The sequence below is a fragment of the Nerophis lumbriciformis genome, linkage group LG16 (genome assembly GCF_033978685.3).
Source record: "Nerophis lumbriciformis linkage group LG16, RoL_Nlum_v2.1, whole genome shotgun sequence".
Taxonomy (NCBI): Eukaryota; Metazoa; Chordata; class Actinopteri; order Syngnathiformes; family Syngnathidae; genus Nerophis; species Nerophis lumbriciformis.
In genome coordinates this window covers 30,372,099-30,393,913 of record NC_084563.2, presented here as the reverse complement: position 1 = coordinate 30,393,913, position 21,815 = coordinate 30,372,099, and the positions used below count along the sequence as shown (strand labels likewise).

The window sequence follows — 21,815 nt, the reverse complement described above, 5'->3', positions numbered from 1 at the left end:
AAAAGCATTGGCGAAAAAGTGAATTTTGTGTCTTTGTCTCGATCTTTTTTCACATTGTTGAAATCAAAGCTGGAACAATAATTTCTGTGTGTGGCCAAAAAATACCTATATTTTTTTTCGGGACTATAAGCCACACCCATTAAATATAAAAAATATCTTCCATATACTAGCCGCACTGGACTAATACTAACACAAACACTCGTAAACGTGTTAGCATATTAGCTCATGCTAATGAGGCTAGCTTCATAGCGCGTACAAATATGCGTGAAAACACAGTAAGTATTAATTGCTTTAGTTATATTGTAAAACTTACAAACATTGGAGTGATAAATGAAGAATTCATACAAGTAGAAACGCTATGGACGGCTAAACGTGTTAGCATATTAGCTAATGCTAATGACGCTAGCTTCATAGCACGTACAAATATGCGTGAAAACACAGTAAGTAAGAATTGCTTTAGTTATATTGTAAAACTTACAAACATTAAAGTGATGAATGAAGAATTCATCCAAGTAGAAACGCTATGGACGGCTAAAAGACGGAACAGCACTTCTACTTCCAGTTTTAAAGCTCAGTATAAACAGAGAGACACTGCGGTGAACAAACTTGTCTTTGCCTCAATCTTTTTTTACATTGTTGAAATCAAACGTCGTCAAAGCTCCAACAATCACCTCTGTGTGTGGACAAAAAATAAAAATAAAATTTTACGGGCTATAAAGCGCACCTGTGTATAAGCCGCACCCATTACATTTTAAAAGAATAAATATCTTCCATATATTAGCCGAACTGGTCTAATACTAACGCCAACACTCGTAAACATGTTAGCTAATGCTAATGACGCTAGCTTGATTACATTACGATAGCAGGTACAAATATGCATGAAAACACTCCTACAGACATCACACATGGGACGCTTTAGTAAGTAAGAATAGTTTTAGTTATATTGTAAAACTTACAAACGTCGCTTGGAGTGACGAATGAAGAGTCCATACGAGTAGCAACGCTATGGACGGCTTAAAGACAGAACGACACTTCTAACGATCACCTATGTGTGTGGCCAAAAAATTGTAATATTTTTTTTCTGGACTATAGAGCGCACCGGTGTATAAGACACACACCCTAAATTTTAAAAGAAAAAATATTCTCCATATATTAGCCGCACTGGTCTAATACTAACACAAACACTCGTAAACGTGTTAACATATTAGCTAATGCTAATGACGCTAGCTTGATTACATTACGATAGCAGGTACATATATGCATGAAAACACTCCTACAGACATCACACATGGGACACTTTAGTAAGGAAGAATTGTTTTAGTTATATTGTAAAAGTTACAAACGCCGCTTGGGGTGATGAATAAAGAATCCATACGAGTAGAAATGTTATGGACGGCTTACACTTCTAACGCTCACCTATGTGCGTGGCCAAAGTCTCCACAGCCTGTATAAATGTACGCACGTGAAGCGGGAAGTTGGCGTGAGACAACGCACATTTCCACGTCAACGATACATGTCAGTTTTGGGCGTATGCCAGGTTTTTGTGCGCTTAATACATGAGGCCCCTGGTGAAGCGTTCCGTTGACGACAGCCGGCAAGCGGCAGATGGCGTCACCCTTCACCCACAGACGTGCTGACATTTCTGGCTGCCGTCTCATCCGCAGGTACATCATGAACGTGACATTTGAAGGCCGTAACCTGTCCTTCAGCGAGGAGGGCCACCAGATCTTCCCCAAACTGGTCATCATCCTTCTGGACAAGGACAGACAATGGGACAGGGTAAAGATCTTCATTTTGCTCGCCTTCACGCCGCCCGTCACACCGGTCCTCCCTCCCTCCCTCCCTCCCTCCCTCTGCAGGTGGGCAAGTGGGAGAGGGGCTCTCTGGCCATGAAGTACCACGTGTGGCCTCGATTCGAGATCTTCACCCCGGCTGAGGATCACGAGGACCATCTGTCCATCGTCACGCTGGAGGAGGCGCCCTTCGTCATCGTGGAGGATGTGGACCCGCTGAGCGGCACCTGCATGAGGAACACCGTGCCTTGCCGGAAGCAACTGAAACTCATGTAAGGGGCCGGGAATCTTGTCTTCACAAAATACCATTTTTAGTCTGCCTTGATATGAAAATACTCTTTGGTGTGCGACACACTCTTCTCTCGTGTTGGCGATGACACTCGCTCATGTTTTGGAATGTTTGCGTAGTCACCAAAAAAAAAAATGTCCAGAGAAAACCTTATTTGAGTACTCAAATAACATCAGATTGCAAAGGAGAAAGGTTTTTCGCTGCTACAGAAAGGTGAAAAAGAGAGAGAGACAAATTACTTCAAATGACTTAAATTACCTAAATTCAAATTGCTTCAAATCTTATATGCTTTCAAAAAGAAGAGAGGAGGAGAGGAGGGCCCATACATACATACATATACATGTATATATATATATATATATATATATATATATATACACATACATTTTCTACCGCTTGTCCCTTTTATATACAGTATATATATATATATATATATATATATATATATATATATATATATATATATATATATATATATATATATATATACACAGTATATATATATATATATATATATATATTTCAGCGAGTCTTTGTGTCACGTCTGCCATGTCTCCAAGTAGTCACTGGTGTGTGTGAGTGAGTGATGGGAAGAAAAGCTCTGACATGCACATCAATCACCTGTTAGTCTGCATTATTAAATTATTATTATTATCTCTGGACCCCAAATATAAGACAGGTGGGGAAAAATCTGATTTTTAGTTGAATATTTTGCATCAAAACATAAAAACTGTACCAATGTTTTTTTTAATGTTATAATTCTGGCAACTGAGCTGCTGATTTTTTATAGTAAAATCTATAGGCATTTTTTTACATTGCATTACTGTAAATTAAAAGCAGTACTGCTGTTATTTTTTTTTATACATTTATAGCTTCATAAATATTAATAATTTACTAAAGATATTACTAAGTATTTCATCCTAAAATATTTTACAAAACTTATAGAGAACCGCAATAGATTGAAATTCCACAGTACTTTAAACCTCAAATATTTATAGAGTTTACAGAACCGCAATATATTGATAGTCTTAAGTATTTTAACTTAAAATATTTTATGAAAATTATAGAATCACAAAAAATGAATATTCCTAAGTATTTTAACTTAAAATTATTTACAAAATGTATAGATCCACAATAGATTGATATTCCTAAGTATTTTAATTTGAAATATTTTTCAAAAGCTTTCCAACCACAGCAGATTGATATTCCTAAGTATTTTAAATTAAAATATTTGACAAAACCTATAGAACCACAATAGATTGAAATTCCAGAGTATTTCAACCTAAAATAATTTACAAAATGTATAGAACCATAATAGATTGATTTTCCAAAGTATTTTAATTAAAAATATTTTACAACATTTTATAGAATCACAAGGGATGGATATTACCAAGTATTTCATCTTAAAATATTTTACAGACTTTATAGAACCACAATATATTGATATTCCTAAGTATTTGAACTTAAAATGTTTTACGAAAATTATAAAACCACAACGAATGTATATTCTTAGGTTTTTAACTTAAAATATTTTACAAAATTTATAGAATCACAATAGATTGGCATTCCTAAGTATTTTAACTTGAAATATTTTACAAAACTTATAGAACCACAATAGATTGGCATTCCTAAGTATTTTAACTTAAAATATTTTACAAAACCTATAGAACCACAATAGATTGAAATTACAGAGTATTTCAACCTAAAATATTTTACAATATGTATAGAACCATAATAGATTGATATTCCAAAGTATTTTAATTTAAAATATTTTACAACATTTTATAGAATCACAAGGGATGGATATTCCCAAGTATTTCATCTTAAAATATTTTACAGACTTTATAGAACCACAATATATTGATATTCCTAAGTATTTTAACTTAAAATGTTTTACGAAAATTATAAAACCACAAAGAATGGATATTCTTAGGTTTTTAACTTAAAATATTTTACAAAACTTATAGAACCACAATAGATTGAAATTACAGAGTATTTCAACCTAAAATATTTTACAATATGTATAGAACCATAATAGATTGATATTCCAAAGTATTTTAATTTAAAATATTTTACAACATTTTATAGAATCACAAGGGATGGATATTCCCAAGTATTTCATCTTAAAATATTTTACAGACTTTATAGAACCACAATATATTGATATTCCTAAGTATTTTAACTTAAAATGTTTTACGGAAATTATAAAACCACAAAGAATGGATATTCTTAGGTTTTTAACTTAAAATATTTTACAAAACTTATAGAACCACAATAGATTGAAATTACAGAGTATTTCAACCTAAAATATTTTACAATATGTATAGAACCATAATAGATTGATATTCCAAAGTATTTCAATTTAAAATATTTTACAACATTTTATAGAATCACAAGGGATGGATATTCCCAAGTATTTCATCTTAAAATAATTTACAGAGTTTATAGAACCACAATATATTTATATTCCTAAGTATTTTAACTTAAAATGTTTTACGAAAAATTATAAAACCACAAAGAATGGATATTCTTAGGTTTTTAACTTAAAATATTTTACAAAATTTATAGAATCACAATAGATTGGCATTCCTAAGTATTTTAACTTAAAATATTTTACAAAATTTATAGAACCCCAATAGATTGAAATTACAGAGTATTTCAACCTAAAATATTTTACAAAATGTATAGAACCACAATAGATTGATATTCCTAAGTATTTTAATTTAAAATATTTTACAAAATTGTATAGAATCACAAGGGATGGATATTCCTAAGTATTTCATCTTAAAATATTTTACAGAGTTTATAGAACCACAATAGATTGATATTCCTAAGTATTTTAATTTAAAATATTTTACAAAATTGTATAGAATCACAAGGGATGGATATTCCTAAGTATTTCATCTTAAAATATTTTACAGAGTTTATAGAACCACAATATATTGATATTCCTAAGTATTTTAACTTAAAATATTTTACAAAACTTATAGAACCACAATAGATTGAAATTACCGAGTATTTCAACCTAAAATATTTTACAAAATTTATAGAGCCACAATAGATTGACATTCCTAAGTATTTTAACTTAAAATATTTTACAGAATGTATAGAACCAAAAAGGATGGATACAAGTTCAAATATTGTAGGAATTGCTGGCTCCAAAAACATCTTTGTTTAAATGTCGGAGAGAAAAGGATCTGTCATGCAGGTTCAATAAGTATTTCATATTTATGTACTTGAAGAATATCGTCCATGATAAGTTTATTTTAGAAACAATTACAGCGAGAAACAACAACAGAATATGTGAATATGAAAATAGGTGAAAAATGTACTTAGTGGAATTAGAGAACTTTCCTAAGATTTATCTTTTGCTACTGTAACTTATACCTCTTATCTTTTTATTTAGTTCATTTATGTCGGTTGTTTATTGAATTTGTTGTACTTTATTTCTTTATTTGGTATATTTTTCCCCTTCTCATCTCCCCTGCCATGCAGAAACCAAACGGGCGACTCGGGCATCTACATCAAGCGCTGCTGCAAAGGCTTCTGCATCGACATCCTGAAGAAGATCGCCAAGTCGGTGAAGTTCACCTACGACCTCTACCTGGTCACCAACGGCAAACACGGCAAGAAGGTCAACGGGACGTGGAACGGCATGGTGGGGGAGGTGAGAGTTCGCCCGCTAAAACATGTTTGTTGTCGGCCACCATGACTTTGTGAGGCAGCAACACATTGCAAAAAAGTTGTCAGAGGGGCATTTTTACTACTGTGTTACATGGCCTTTCCTTTTAACAACACTCAGTAAAGGTTTGGGAACTGAGGAGACACATTTTTGAAGTGGAATTCTTTCCCATTCTTGCTTGATGTACAGCTTAAGTTGTTCAACAGTCTCCCTTCTCATATTTTAGCCTTCACACATTTTCAATGTCTGGACTACAGGCAGGCCAGTCTAGCCACCTGCACTCTTTTACTACATAGCCAATTAAAACAAATTGTGTGTTTTAACTTGCGAATCGTAATATATATTTTTTCCCTTGCAAATCTTTTTTCAATTGAAAAACATCACTTATTTTTTATTTGCAAAACATTTTTTTTACTTGGAGACATTTTTAATTTATTTTAATTTTTTACTAAAAATACTTTTTTAATTGGACATAGGAAAATTCAATCTACTTGCCAATCTTTTTTCTGATTGAAAAACATTTTTTTTCTACTTGCAATTGAAGAAATATTTTTTTATTTGTGAATCATTTTTTAATTGAAGGTTTTTTTTTAATTTTGCAAATAGTTTTTTTAAATTGAACCAAATATTTTTTTTTACTTGCAATTGAACAATATATATATATATATATATATATATATATATATATATATATATATATATATATATATATATATATATATATATATATATATATATACATACATACAAATTGTTTTTTAATTATTTTTTTATTTGTGAATCATTCTTTTAATCTAACATAACAGGTTTTATATTTACTTGCAATTAAAGAAAATATATGTATTTTTTTTGCCAATTGGTTTTTATTTGAATAAAATTGTTTCATTTTTACTTAAAATATTTTTTTAATTGAACATAAGAAAAAAAATGGTATACTTTCAAATCTTTTTTCTAAGTGGATGTGCCATGTGTTGTAACACATGGCTTGGCATTGTCTTGCTGAAATAAGCAGGGGCGTCCATGATAACGTTGCTTGGATGGCAATATATGTTGCTCCAAAACCTGTATGTACCTTTCAGCATTAATGGTGCCTTCACAGATGTGTAAGTTACCCATGTCTTGGCCACTAATACACCCCCATACCATCACACATGCTGCCTTTTACACTTTGCACCCAGAACAGTCCAAATTATTATTTTCCTCTTTGGTCCGGAGGACACGGCGTCCACAGTTTCCAAAAACTATTTAAAATGTGGACTCATCAGACCACAGAAGACTTTTCCACTTTGCATCAGTCCATCTTAGATGAGCTCGGGCCCAGCGAAGCCGGCGGCGTTTCTGGGTGTTGTTGATAAATGGCTTTGGCTTTGCATAGTAGAGTTTTAACTTGCACTTACAGATGTAGCGACCAACTGTAGTTACTGACTGTGGTTTTCTCAAGTGTTCCTGAGCTCATGTGGTGACATCCTTTACACACTGATGTAGCTTTTTGATGCAGTACCGCCTGAGGGATCCAAGGTCCATAATATGGCTTACCTGCATTGATTTCCCCAGATTCTCTGAAACTTTTGATGATATTACAGAGCGTAGATGGTGAAATCCCTAAATTCCTTGGTTGAGAAATGTTGTTCTTAAACAATTGGCTCAGGCATTTGTTGACAAAGTGGTGACCCTCGCCCCGTCCTTGTTTGTGAATGACTGAGCATTTCATGGAATCTGCTTTTATACCCAATCATGGCACCCACCTGTTCCCAATTAGCCTGTTCACCTGTGGGATGTTCCAAATAAGTCTTTGATGAGCATTCCTCAATGTTCTCAGTCTTTTTTGCCACTCGTGCCAGCTTTTTTGAAACATGTTGCAGGCATCAAATTCCAAATGAGCTAATATTTGCAAAAAATAACGGTTCGAACGTTAAATATCTTGCCTTTGCAGTCTATTCAATTGAATATAAGTTGAAAAGGATTTGTTGTATTCTCTTTTTATTTACCATTTACACAACTTGACAACTTCACTGCTTTTGGCTTTTGCATATTAGCCACACCAGGCTATAAGTCACACCCACTACATTTTAGAAAACAAATTATTTTCATATATTAGCCGCATCGGACTATAAGCCGCACCCACTACTTTTTAGGGGAAAATATTTCCTTTCGATATAAATAAGCCCTTTCTACCGTGCTTGGTGGGTTGTAGGAGTCCTGAAAGACCGCCATGGAGTTATGCTAATGGATGCACCAACTCTTCCTCACAGCAGCCCCCAGCAGCTCATGAGTTAATTCCACTGAAGGAGGATATTGATTAAAAAAAAAACTATACGTGTAGGATGACTGCACACTCTGGCATCTGCTTCTCATATTTATTCATAGCTTCTCCTGTACAACCTCCGGCTAAATATACCGGAACATACTCTTAGGGGGTCACGTACTATAATGATCCTTTTTTTTCTTTCCTCCTGACATTATTTAAGTTCCTCTTCAGAGAAATGGCTGCCAAACTCTACAAACACACACAAATGTTTTTACTCACGCTTAATGATTCGCAAGTAAAACAATGGCCAATTAAAAATCAATTGGCCATCCATCCATCCATCCAAATTGTAAGTAAAAAAAAACTGTTTTGTTTAATACAAAAAATATTCACAAAATTTACAAAAATATTCATAAAAAAAAAAGATTCATAAATGAAAAAAATGTCTTTAATTGAAAAAAAAAAAAAAAAAAAGGATTTGCAGGGGGAAAATGTTGCTTATGTTCAATTAAAAAATTATTTTAAGTAAAAAAAAATTAAAAATTGTCCAAGCAAAGAAAATGATTCGCAAATGAAAAAACAATTGTTTTATGTTTTTCAATTTAAAAAAAATTATTCGCAATTAAAAATTTAACAATTGTATTCAATTAAAAATTAATTTGCAAGTATACAAATATATGTTTTTCAGTTACAAGTAAAAAAAAAATGGTTTTGTTCAATTAAAGAAATTATTCACAAATAAAATAAAATAATTAAAAAACAATTTGTATGTAAAAAAAAAAAAAGTCAAAAAATTGCAGGTAAAAAAAAATATTTGGCTCAAGGAAAGTTTTTTTTTTCGCAAAATAAAAAAAAATTGTTCAATTAAAAAAGCATTCCCTAATAAATAAAACATTTCTTTAATTAAAAAAGGATTCGCAAGGAAAAAAAGATTCACAAGTAAAAAAATATTTCTTCAATTGCAAGTCAAAACTATTTTTTTTTCCACTTAGAAAAAAGATTTGAAAGTATACCATTTTTTTTTCTTTTGTTCAAATAAAAAAAAATTTAACTTGAAAAAACAAACAAACAAAAAACAATTTTCTCCAAGTAAAATAAATATTCATAAGTAAAATTAAAACAATTTTATTGAAATAAAAACCAATTGGCAAAAAATATACATATTTTTTCTTTAATTGCAAGTAAATATAAAACCTGTTATGTTAGATTAAAAGAATGATTCACAAAAAAAAAAATTAAAAAACAATTTGCATGTATATATATATATATATATATATATATATATATATATATATATATATATATATATATATATACAGGTAAAAGCCAGTAAATTAGAATATTTTGAAAAACTTGATTTATTTCAGTAATTGCATTCAAAAGGTGTAACTTGTACATTATATTTATTCATTGCACACAGACTGATGCATTCAAATGTTTATTTCATTTAATTTTGATGATTTGAAGTGGCAACAAATGAAAATCCAAAATTCCGTGTGTCACAAAATTAGAATATTACTTAAGGCTAATACAAAAAAGGGATTTTTAGAAATGTTGGCCAACTGAAAAGTATGAAAATGAAAAATATGAGCATGTACAATACTCAATACTTGGTTGGAGCTCCTTTTGCCTCAATTACTGCGTTAATGCGGCGTGGAATGGAGTCGATGAGTTTCTGGCACTGCTCAGGTGTTATGAGAGCCCAGGTTGCTCTGATAGTGGCCTTCAACTCTTCTGCATTTTTGGGTCTGGCATTCTGCATCTTCCTTTTCACAATACCCCACAGATTTTCTATGGGGCTAAGGTCAGGGGAGTTGGCGGGCCAATTTAGAACAGAAATACCATGGTCCGTAAACCAGGCACGGGTAGATTTTGCGTTGTGTGCAGGCGCCAAGTCCTGTTGGAACTTGAAATCTCCATCTCCATAGAGCAGGTCAGCAGCAGGAAGCATGAAGTGCTCTAAAACTTGCTGGTAGACGGCTGCGTTGACCCTGGATCTCAGGAAACAGAGTGGACCGACACCAGCAGATGACATGGCACCCCAAACCATCACTGATGGTGGAAACTTTACACTAGACTTCAGGCAACGTGGATCCTGTGCCTCTCCTGTCTTCCTCCAGACTCTGGGACCTCGATTTCCAAAGGAAATGCAAAATTTGCATGGTTGGGTAATGGTTTGGGGTGCCATGTCATCTGCTGGTGTCGGTCCACTCTGTTTCCTGAGATCCAGGGTCAACGCAGCCGTCTACCAGCAAGTTTTAGAGCACTTCATGCTTCCTGCTGCTGACCTGCTCTATGGAGATGGAGATTTCAAGTTCCAACAGGACTTGGCGCCTGCACACAGCGCAAAATCTACCCGTGCCTGGTTTACGGACCATGGTATTTCTGTTCTAAATTGGCCCGCCAACTCCCCTGACCTTAGCCCCATAGAAAATCTGTGGGGTATTGTGAAAAGGAAGATGCAGAATGCCAGACCCAAAAACGCAGAAGAGTTGAAGGCCACTATCAGAGCAACCTGGGCTCTCATAACACCTGAGCAGTGCCAGAAACCCATCGACTCCATGCCACGCCGCATTAACGCAGTAATTGAGGCAAAAGGAGCTCCAACCAAGTATTGAGTATTGTACATGCTCATATTTTTCATTTTCATACTTTTCAGTTGGCCAACATTTCTAAAAAATCCCTTTTTTGTATTAGCCTTAAGTAATATTCTAATTTTGTGACACACGGAATTTTGGATTTTCATTTGTTGCCACTTCAAATCATCAAAATTAAATGAAATAAACATTTGAATGCATCAGTCTGTGTGCAATGAATAAATATAATGTACAAGTTACACCTTTTGAATGCAATTACTGAAATAAATCAAGTTTTTCAAAATATTCTAATTTACTGGCTTTTACCTGTATATTGTTCAATTGCAAGTAAAAAAAAATATTTGGTTCAATTTTAAAAAATTATTTGCAAAATAAAAAAAAAAACCTTCAATTAAAAAATTATTCACAAATAAAAAAATATTTCTTCAATTGCAAGTAGAAAAAAAATGTTTTTCAATCAGAAAAAAGAGTGGCAAGTAGATTTTTTTTTATTATGTTCAATTAAAAAATTATTTTTGGTAAAAAACTAAAATAAATTAAAAATCTATCCAAGTAAAAAAAAATGTTTTGCAAATAAAAAATAAATAATGTTTTTCAATTGAAAAAAGATTTGCAAGGGAAAAAATATATATTACGATTCGCAAGTTAAAACACACAATTTTTTTTAATTGACAAAAGGTTGGCAAGTAAAAAAAAACATTTCAATTACAAAAAATGTTGGCAAGTTAAAAAAAAAAAAGAAGATTCAATTAAAAAAACGATTTTCAAGTAAAAATAAAAATAAAAAGTTTTTTTGCAAGTAAAATAATGGGTGGAAGGATGGAATATTACTGCCAAATATTTTAACTTGAAAAAAATAGTTGTTATACCCACAAATTGTTTTTTACTTACAGAAAATAGCTTTTTAAACACCTGCAAATCACTTTTTTACTTGCAGAAAAGTTTTTATACTTGCAAATCGTTATTTTACTTGCAGAAAAAAAGTTTTGTGCTTGTTAATCGTTTATAATTGAAGAACATTGCGTTGTTTTTACTGGCGTGACTACAAACATTTCTGTGTGTTTGTGGAGTTTGGCCAGTCACTCCAACACCGTCCTTCGTGGTGCGTTCACTGACCGCCCCTGTGTGTCTGTCAGGTGGTGCTGAAGAACGCTCACATGGCGGTTGGCTCGCTCACCATCAACGAGGAGAGGTCGGAGGTCATCGACTTCTCGGTGCCGTTCATCGAGACAGGCATCAGCGTCATGGTGTCCCGCAGCAACGGCACCGTGTCGCCCTCCGCCTTCTTAGGTGAGCAGGAAGTCGTCTTTGTCAACATACATGGACATTGTATTAGGTACACCTGCACCGTCTAACGAGCAGCAAATAGTTATTATTTGACTTAACCCTTTAAAGCCTGAACCACTAAATTGTTGACAGAACATTACAATTTAATTGGTCCATTTTTTTCCTTACAAAAAATGATTTCCATACATGATTTTCAATTTCTATCATATTTGACACAGCCGTATATATTATTTTTGTTATTTTTAAACAAACCAAAACATAATGCAATACACAGAAATATTTATGATGTTATTTCCAAACATAAAAAGAACATTCATCATCTTCATATTCCCCCAAATGCTCCACATCACTTGAATTCACTTTTTTTTTTAATCATTTTCAAAACATCTTCAATGTTGTAATTGTTTGTCATTTAAAAATACGTCATTATGTATTTTTTAATGTAATGTATTTTTTTCACTCATAAAAATCATAAAGCTATAATTTATTATCCCGACACACATTGAGTGATCGCCACAAAATAATACATCAAATGATATATTTTACCTGTAAATATACCATATTGTGTCATGTAAACAATATATTTGTTTAAACATCTAAAGACTGTATGTTGCTCCATAACATGTTTTTTTAAATTGTTTATGATTTTGCATATTAGAATGAAATACATACATTTTTGTCCTCAAAATGCTACACACAATACCCCATAGTGACAATGTGAAAATGTTTTTAATTTATTTTGCAAATGAGAATGGAATAAATTCATTTTTGTCCTCAAAATGCTGCACACGATTCCCTATGATGACAACTTTTTATTTTTTTTAATTTTTAATTTTTAATTTTTTTTTAAATTTTTTTTTTCTATAATGACAACTTAACAAGGTTTTTTTTTTTTTTTTTTGCTAAAATGCTACACGCAATTCCTTATAATACATCAACTTCTATATGTATATTTTACCTGTATTGTGTCATGTAAACAATATATTTGTTTAAACATCTAAAGACTGTATGTTGCTCCATAATATGTTTTTTAAATGTTTTATTATTTTGCATATTAGAATGAAATTAATTAATTTTTGTCCTCAAAATGCTGCACACAATTCCCTATGATGACAACTTTTAATTTTTTTTTATTTTTAATTTTTAATTTTTTGTTTTTATTTATTTTTTTCTATAATGACAACTTAACAAGGTTTTTTGTTTTTTTTTGCTAAAATGCTACACGCAATTCCTTATAATACATCAACTTCTATATGTATATTTTACCTGTATTGTGTCATGTAAACAATATATTTGTTTAAACATCTAAAGACTGTATGTTGCTCCATAATATGTTTTTTAAATGTTTTATTATTTTGCATATTAGAATGAAATCAATTAATTTTTGTCCTCAAAATGCTACACATAATACCCCGTAGTGACAATTTAAAAAAATGTTTTATTTATTTTGCAAATTAGAATGGAATAAATTCATTTTTGTCCTCAAAATGCTACACACAAAAAATCCTTGTATTAGCCACACCGGACTATAAGCCACACCTACTACATTTTAGAAAAAAAATATGTTTCCATATATTACCCACACTGGACTATTAGTCGCACCCAATACATTTGAGAAAGAAAAAAATCCTCATATTAGCTGTCAGGTTCAAACACCGAACTATCTATTAAACAAGACAAGAAGCAAGGAATCAAACAGAGACAGGATTCAATTTAGCTCATGATGAGAGCGCGTGAACCTGTACCCTCGTACAGTATTACCCCACGCTCTGAGGAAAGGGTTCCACGCCTCTTCCTTTATTTGGGCATTTCCTGATTACATAGCTGCAGCTGCTTCTAAGAGTAGGGGTCATAAACAGCTGCTGCGCTGGGTCATAAACAGTTCAAACAAAAGGGTGCTTGGAGGGGTGTCGGGTTTGCCCCCTCTCTGCTTTGTAGATTTCGGGTCTATTGGGGTCTTTTTCTTATTTTCTTTTATATTAGCCTCACTGAACTGTAGGCCGCACCCACTATATTTTAGGAAAACATTTCCCCCCAAATAATAGCCACACCGGACTATAAGCCGCACCCAATTTTTTTATAGAAAAACGTATATCTTTCCTTATATTAGCCGCACCAGACTATAAGCCACACCCACTACACTACATTTTAGGAAAAAATCCTCATATTAGCTGTCAGGTTCAAACACCGAACTATCTATTAAACAAGACAAGAAGCAAGGAATCAAACAGAGACAGGATTCAATTTAGCTCATGATGAGAGCGCGTGAACCTGTACCCTCGTACAGTATTACCCCACGCTCTGAGGAAAGGGTTCCACGCCTCTTCCTTTATTTGGGCATTTTCTGATTATATAGCTGCAGCTGCTTCTAAGGTTAGAGGTCATAAACAGCTGCTGCGCTGGGTCATAAACAGTTCAAACAAAAAGGTGCTTGGAGCGGTGTCGGGTTTGCCCCCTCTCTGCTTTGTAGATTTCGGGTCATGATAAGGTCTTCCTGTGGCTGTCCAATAGATCAAAGAAACCGACACCTCCACGTCACAGTGGAGGTTTACAAGCTGTCGGCCTTTTGCTTGATAAGATCAACGACAGCTTTTGTCTTCTCACAGGGCAGCCTGAACTCCAAGCAAACAAGTTGTGTGATAACTTATACACAATTATTTTGACATTAGCTACATTTTAGAAAAAAATGTTTTTCCATACATTGTCCACACTGGACTATAAGCCGCACCCAATACATTTTTGAAAAAAAATATTTTCTTTTATATTAGCTGCACCAACCCACTATATTTTAGGAAAACATTTCCCCCAAAATAATAGCCACATCGGACTAAAAGCCGCACCCAATACATTTGAGAAAAACAAAATATTGGGGTCTTTTTCATGTAAGCAAGTCATTTCTTGTGATTAATCCACCTTTTAAAGTGTGATTAATCTATTTTTCCCCTAATCCTACCAACTAAATGTGTTTATTATGGGTTTATTTTCTCTTCTATTTGCTGGATGAGCACAACAATGAAATGAATTTGCTGTTTGTGTCCTGCAGAGCCCTTCAGTGCCGACGTGTGGGTGATGATGTTCGTCATGCTGCTGATTGTGTCCGCCGTGGCCGTGTTCGTGTTCGAGTACTTCAGCCCGGTGGGTTACAACCGCTGCCTGGCGGACGGCAGAGGTGAGGACACGCCCACTTGTTTCTGCTTTCTGTGTAACGCCATAGGAAAAGTTGTAGCAAAACTTAGCCCCTCCCAAGTGTCACAGCTCCGCCTCCTTCCCTCTCGTCAACTCTGGCTAAAAAGCGCTTGAGCGGATCCTTTGGAAATATTTACCCGCCGGGATAGAAAGGGCGTCCCAGGTAGCGCGCCACGTTCAATCAACTTTCCCATCAAAGTCGGCGCTTGAGGGTTTTCTGCACACACTTGGGATTGAATTGACCTCACTCAAGGTCAAATCTGTCAAATGTTTCTGCAGCCTTTTTTTGTCAGCGAGGTCCAGAGGGAATATGTGTGTGATTTGACGTAGGGCTACACCATTACTACATTGTCTGGACTGTAAGCCGCACCCGCCACATCTCAGAAAATTACATCTTTTTCCACACATTAGCCGCATCGGACTATAAGCCGCACCCGCTACATTTTAGGAAACAAAATATTGCTTTACATACAGTATATTAGTCACATCGGACTATAATCCGCACCCATTACATTTTAGGAAACAAAATATTTTCCTTATATTATCCGCACCCACAACATTTCAGTTTTATTTGTGCCAATAATAGAATAGAAAGTACTTTATTGATCCCTGGGGGAAATTCAGCACCCCAGTTTGCTCACAATAGACAATAAACACTTAGGTATTTTTACATGTGAATAATATAAATACAGTCTATTATACAGCATTATTCACATGTGAGTAATATAAATGCAGTCTATTATACAATTCACATGTGAATAACATAAATATAGTCTATTATACAGCATTATTCACAACTGAATAATATAAATACAGTCTATTATACAGCGTTATTCACGTGTGAATAATATAAATACAGTCTATTATACAGCATTATTCACATGTGAATGACATAAATACAATCTATTATACAGCATATTCACATGTGAATAACATAGTCTATTATACAGCATTATTCAAATGTGAATAATATAAATACAGTCTATTATACATTATTATTTACATGTGAATAACATAAATACAGTCTATTATACAGCATTATTCACATGTGAATAATATAAATACAGTCTATTATACAGCATTATTCACATGTGAATAACATAAATACAGTCTTATACAGCATTATTCACATGTGAATAACATAAATACAGTCTATTATACAGCACTATTCACATGTGAATAATATAAATACAGTCTATTATACAGCATTATTCACATGTGAATAACATACATACAGTCTATTATACAGCATTATTCACATGTGAATAATATAAATACAGTCTATTATACAGCATTATTCACATGTGAATAACATAGTCTATTATACAGCATTATTCAAATGTGAATAACATAAATACAGTCTATTATACAGCATTATTCACATGTGAATAACATAAATACAGTCTATTATACAGCATTATTCACATGTGAATAACATAAATACAGTCTATTATACAGCATTATTCACATGTGAATAATATTAATACAGTCTATTATACAGCATTATTCACATGTGAATAACATAAATACAGTCTATTATACAGCATTATTCACATGTGAATAATATAAATACAGTCTATTGTACAACATTATTCACATGTGAATAATATAAATACAGTCTATTATACAGCATTATTCACATGTGAATAACATAAATACAGTCTATTATACAGCATTATTCACATGTGAATAATATAAATACAGTCTATTATACAGCATTATTCACATGTGAATAACATAAATACAGTCTATTATACAGCATTATTCACATGTGAATAACATAGATAGTCTATTATACAGCATTATTCAAATGTGAATACCGTATTTTCCGCACTATAAGGCGCACCGGATTATTAGCCGCACCTTCTATGAATTACATATTTCATAATTTTGTCCACCAATAAGCCGCCCCGGACTAAAAGCCGCGCCTACGCTGCGCTAAAGTGAATGTCAAAAAAACGCTGCGCTAAAGTGAATGTCAAAAAAACAGTCAGATAGTTCAGTCAAACTTTAATAATATATTGAAAACCAGCGTTCTAACAACTCTGTCCCAAAATGTACGCAAATGTGCAATCACAAACATAGTAAAATTCAAAATGGTGTAGAGCAATAAATAGCAACATAATGTTGCTCGAACGTTAATGTCACAACACACAAAATAAACATAGCGCTCACCTTCTGAAGTTATTCTTCATTCGTAAATCCTTCGAATTCTTCGTCTTCGGTGTCCGAATTGAAAAGTTGCGCAAGCGTGGTATCCAAAATGGCCGGTTCCGTCTCGTAGAAGTCATCGGGAGTCAGTGTCGCTGTTGTTCTGTGAATCCTGCCTTCCGGAAAGCTCGGACCACAGTTGTGACCGAAATATCTGCCCAAGCATTTACGATCCACTGGCAAATGTTGGCGTATGTCGTCCGAGGCTGTCTGCCCGTCTTAGTGAAGGTGTGTTCGCCTTCGGAGCTGTGTGAAAAAAGCCACCCGGCCTCTTCGCGTAAACTTCCCTTAACCACTCGCTCATCTTTTCTTCATCCATCCATCCCTTCGAGTTAGCTTTTATGATGACGCCGGCTGGAAAGGTCTCTTTTGGCAAGGTCTTCCTTTTGAATATCACCATGAGTGGAAGTTAGCATGGCAAGCTAGAACCACAGTGAAGGATGACTTCTCATTCCCTGTGGAGCGAATATTCACCGTACGTGCTCCCGTTCCACAGTGCGGTTCAGTTGCTGTGAAATACGGTAGTAATCCGTGTGCGGATGGAGAGATTGCGTCTTTTTATGAACCGGATCGTTTAGTAGGAGCCATTTTGTGGTCTTTACAGATGTAAACAGGAAATGAAACGTACGGTGATATCCGCGCGTTTTTTCTTCTTCTTCCGGGGGCGGGTGAAGCGCTTCCTGTTCTATGGGGGCGGGTGCTTTCCTTGGCGGTTGCTTGCGTAGAAGAAGAAGCGCTTCCTGTTCTACCGGGAAAAAAGATGGCGGCTGTTTACCGAAGTTGCGAGATCGAAACTTTATGAAAATTAATCGTAATAAAGCGCACCGGGTTATAAGGCGCACTGTTAGCTTTTGAGAAAATTTGTGGTTTTTAGGTGCGCCTTATAGTGCGGAAAATACGGGTAAATACAGTCTATTATACAGCATTATTCACATGTGAATAACATAAATACTGTCTATTATACAGCATCATTCACATGTGAATAACATAAATACAGTCTATTATACAGCATTATTCACATGTGAATAATATAAATACAGTCTATTATACAGCATTATTCACATGTGAATAACATAAATACAGTCTATTATACAGCATCATTCACATGTGAATAACATAGTCTATTATACAGCATTATTCATATGTGAATAATATAAATACAGTCTATTATACAGCATTATTCACATGTGAATAACATAAATACAGTCTATTATACAGCATCATTCACATGTGAATAACATAAATACAGTCTATTATACAGCATCATTCACATGTGAATAACATAAATACAGTCTATTATACAGCATTATTCACATGTGAATAATATAAATAATACAATACCATGAGACCATAAACTGGGCGGTATAGCTCGGTTGGTAGAGTGACCGTGCCAGCAACTTGAGGGTTCCATGTTTGATCCCCGCTTCTGCCATCCTAGTCACTGCCGTTGTGTCCTTGGGCAAGACACTTTACCCACCTGCTCCCAGTGCCACCCACACTGCTTTAAATAGAACTTAGATATTGGCTTTCACTATGTAAAGCGCTTTGAGTCACTAGAGAAAAAGCGCTATATAAATATAATTCACTTCACTTCATTAACTGATGATGTAGAGGACTCCAAAACGGTTGTATCACTTATGATACGTTAGGCGTTATAGGGTTAAATGTGACTTTTTTTAATGTCATCAACCAATATATATATATATTTTTTTTTTTTTTAATAAATGTTTTCTTCTTTTTCGTCCTTAATTGGGTCAAATTCCTGGCGCCACAAAATGATGCCTACTCTTTGTAAAGGCATGAATTTCTCACCACCTTCTTCTCTGTCATCCTCCGTCACGCCTCCCTCCCTCGCCGTCTGCCAGAGCCCGGCGGTCCCTCCTTCACCATCGGAAAGGCCATCTGGCTGCTCTGGGGTCTGGTCTTCAACAACTCCGTCCCCGTGCAGAATCCCAAAGGTACCACCAGCAAGATCATGGTGTCCGTCTGGGCCTTCTTCGCCGTCATCTTCCTGGCGTCCTACACTGCCAACCTGGCAGCCTTCATGATCCAGGAGGAGTACGTGGACCAGGTGTCGGGCCTGTCCGACAAAAAGGTGGGAATGAGAGAATTTACAAGTGCTGCAAGTACACACACCTATATATAGATATAGATATATATATATATATATATATATATATATATATATATATATATATATATATATATAGGTGTGTGTAATGCGCCGAAAATCCATCAAGCGGCGCAATTTGGTAGCTTACCAAAGTCGTACTAAAACATTTTGACACATTTTTGAGTGCCGTGTGTAATGTTCTATAGCAGCTGTCCCCAAACTACGGCCCGCAGGCCAGATACAGCCCTCCAGCATCCAAAAAACGGCTCGCGGGAATTTTTTATTTAATTTTTTTTTTTAATCTCACCTTTCTAATCCATTTTCTACCACTTGTTACTCTCTGTGTCTCCTAGCCGCTTAAGCCAATCATTATGTCTAAAAATGTATTTTCCCATCAACAACGTGACATCGTGCTCTTTCAGTCAATTAGTGCGCGAGAAATATATATATATATATATATATATATATATATATATATATATATATATATATATATATATATATATATATATATATATATATATATGTATATATATATGTATATATATATATATATATATATATATATAAATATATATATATATATATATATATATTTCTCGCGCACTAATTGACTGAAAGAGCACGATGTCACGTTGTTGATGGGAAAATACATTTTTAGACATAATGATTGGCTTAAGCGGCTAGGAGACACAGAGAGTAACAAGTGGTAGAAAATGGATTAGAAAGGTGAGATTATATATATATATATATGTATATATATATATATATATATATATATATATAAATATATATATATATATATATATATATATATATATATATATATATAAATATATATATATATATATATATATATATATATATATATATATATATATATAAATATATATGTATACATTTGTATATATGTGTATATATATGTATGTATATATATGTATACATTTGTATATATGTGTATATATATGTATGTATATATATGTATATATATGTATATATATATATATGTATGTATATATATATATATATGTATGTATATATATATATATATATAAATATATATGTATACATTTGTATATATGTGTATATATATGTATGTATATATATGTATATATATATGGATGTATGTATATATATGGATATATTTATGTATATATATATGGATGTATGTATATATATGGATATATTTATGTATATATATATATATATACATATATATGCATATATCTATATATAAACATATATTTATGTATATATACATATATATGTATATATATATGTATATACATATATATGTATAAGTATATGTATATAAATATATACATATATATGTATACATATATATATGTATATAAATATATACATATATATGTATACATATATATATGCATATGTATACATATATATGTATATATATTTATATATGTATATGTATACATATATTTATGTATATGTATATATATACATATATATGTATATATATATATATGCATATATATGTATATATACATATATATATGTGTATATACATATATATGTATATATATACATATATGTGTGTGTGTGTATATATAATTATATATATATGTATATATATATATATATATATATGTATATGTATATATATATATGTATATATATATATATATATGTATATGTATATATACATATATATAATTATATATATGTATATATATACATATATATATACACAGTATATATATATATATATATATATATATATATATATATATATATATATATATATATATATATATATATATATATACACAGCCCTGCCCCCGGCCAAATTGTTTTAACCCAATGCGGCCCCCGAGTCCAAAAGTTTGGGGACCCCTGTTCTATAGTCTCAATGAAAACATCAAAGTTTTGCTGTTGCTTGCTAGCGTCATTTATTGAACAGGCGTCCCCAACCTGTGGTCCACACGTGTCTCTTATGTGTGACTGCCATCTACTGGTCACACTTATTATCACACCGTGTACCAAATAAAATTGCTTCGAGGTCGGTAAGCACGACCAGAATTAATTAAGCGCACCGGGTTATAAGCCTAATTTCTGAGAACATTAAAAGATTTTAAGTACGGTTAAAAAAATCTGTTCACAAAATTAAAATGCAAAAAAATTCAGTTCCATAAATTCAGTGTCAGAATAAAAAGTGTTGGTAATAAAGACACAAATTCAGTTTGACATTCCTGCAATATACCTAAGTAATACCTAAGTAGTAAGATGTTTTTAAGTCCTATTAAAATGTGTTGTTGATTGATGAGGTGAGGAAACAGTTCCTAAATGTGTCCTCCTGCTCACCGCTGCGGTCATGTGGTCATGTGACGCGTCTCACTGACTTTTCCACGCTAACGAGCGCTCCTCTGTCATTTTCTCTTTGTGCGT

At 33.0% G+C, this 21,815-nt stretch overlaps 1 protein-coding gene across 3 annotated transcripts in view; it reads left to right on the top strand.

Annotated features, from left to right (window-relative positions):
• The window catches only part of grin2bb (glutamate receptor, ionotropic, N-methyl D-aspartate 2B, genome duplicate b), a 236,674-nt gene that overhangs the window by 196,697 nt on the left and 18,162 nt on the right, over positions 1–21,815 (top strand). For all 3 annotated transcript variants that reach the window (XM_061976961.2, XM_061976963.2, XM_061976962.2), the window contains 6 exons: positions 1,665–1,779; positions 1,860–2,065; positions 5,578–5,749; positions 11,746–11,899; positions 14,940–15,065; positions 19,159–19,388. In XM_061976961.2, coding sequence (XP_061832945.1) covers positions 1,665–1,779; positions 1,860–2,065; positions 5,578–5,749; positions 11,746–11,899; positions 14,940–15,065; positions 19,159–19,388 — 1,003 coding nt within the window. The remainder of the gene's footprint in view (positions 1–1,664; positions 1,780–1,859; positions 2,066–5,577; positions 5,750–11,745; positions 11,900–14,939; positions 15,066–19,158; positions 19,389–21,815) is intronic.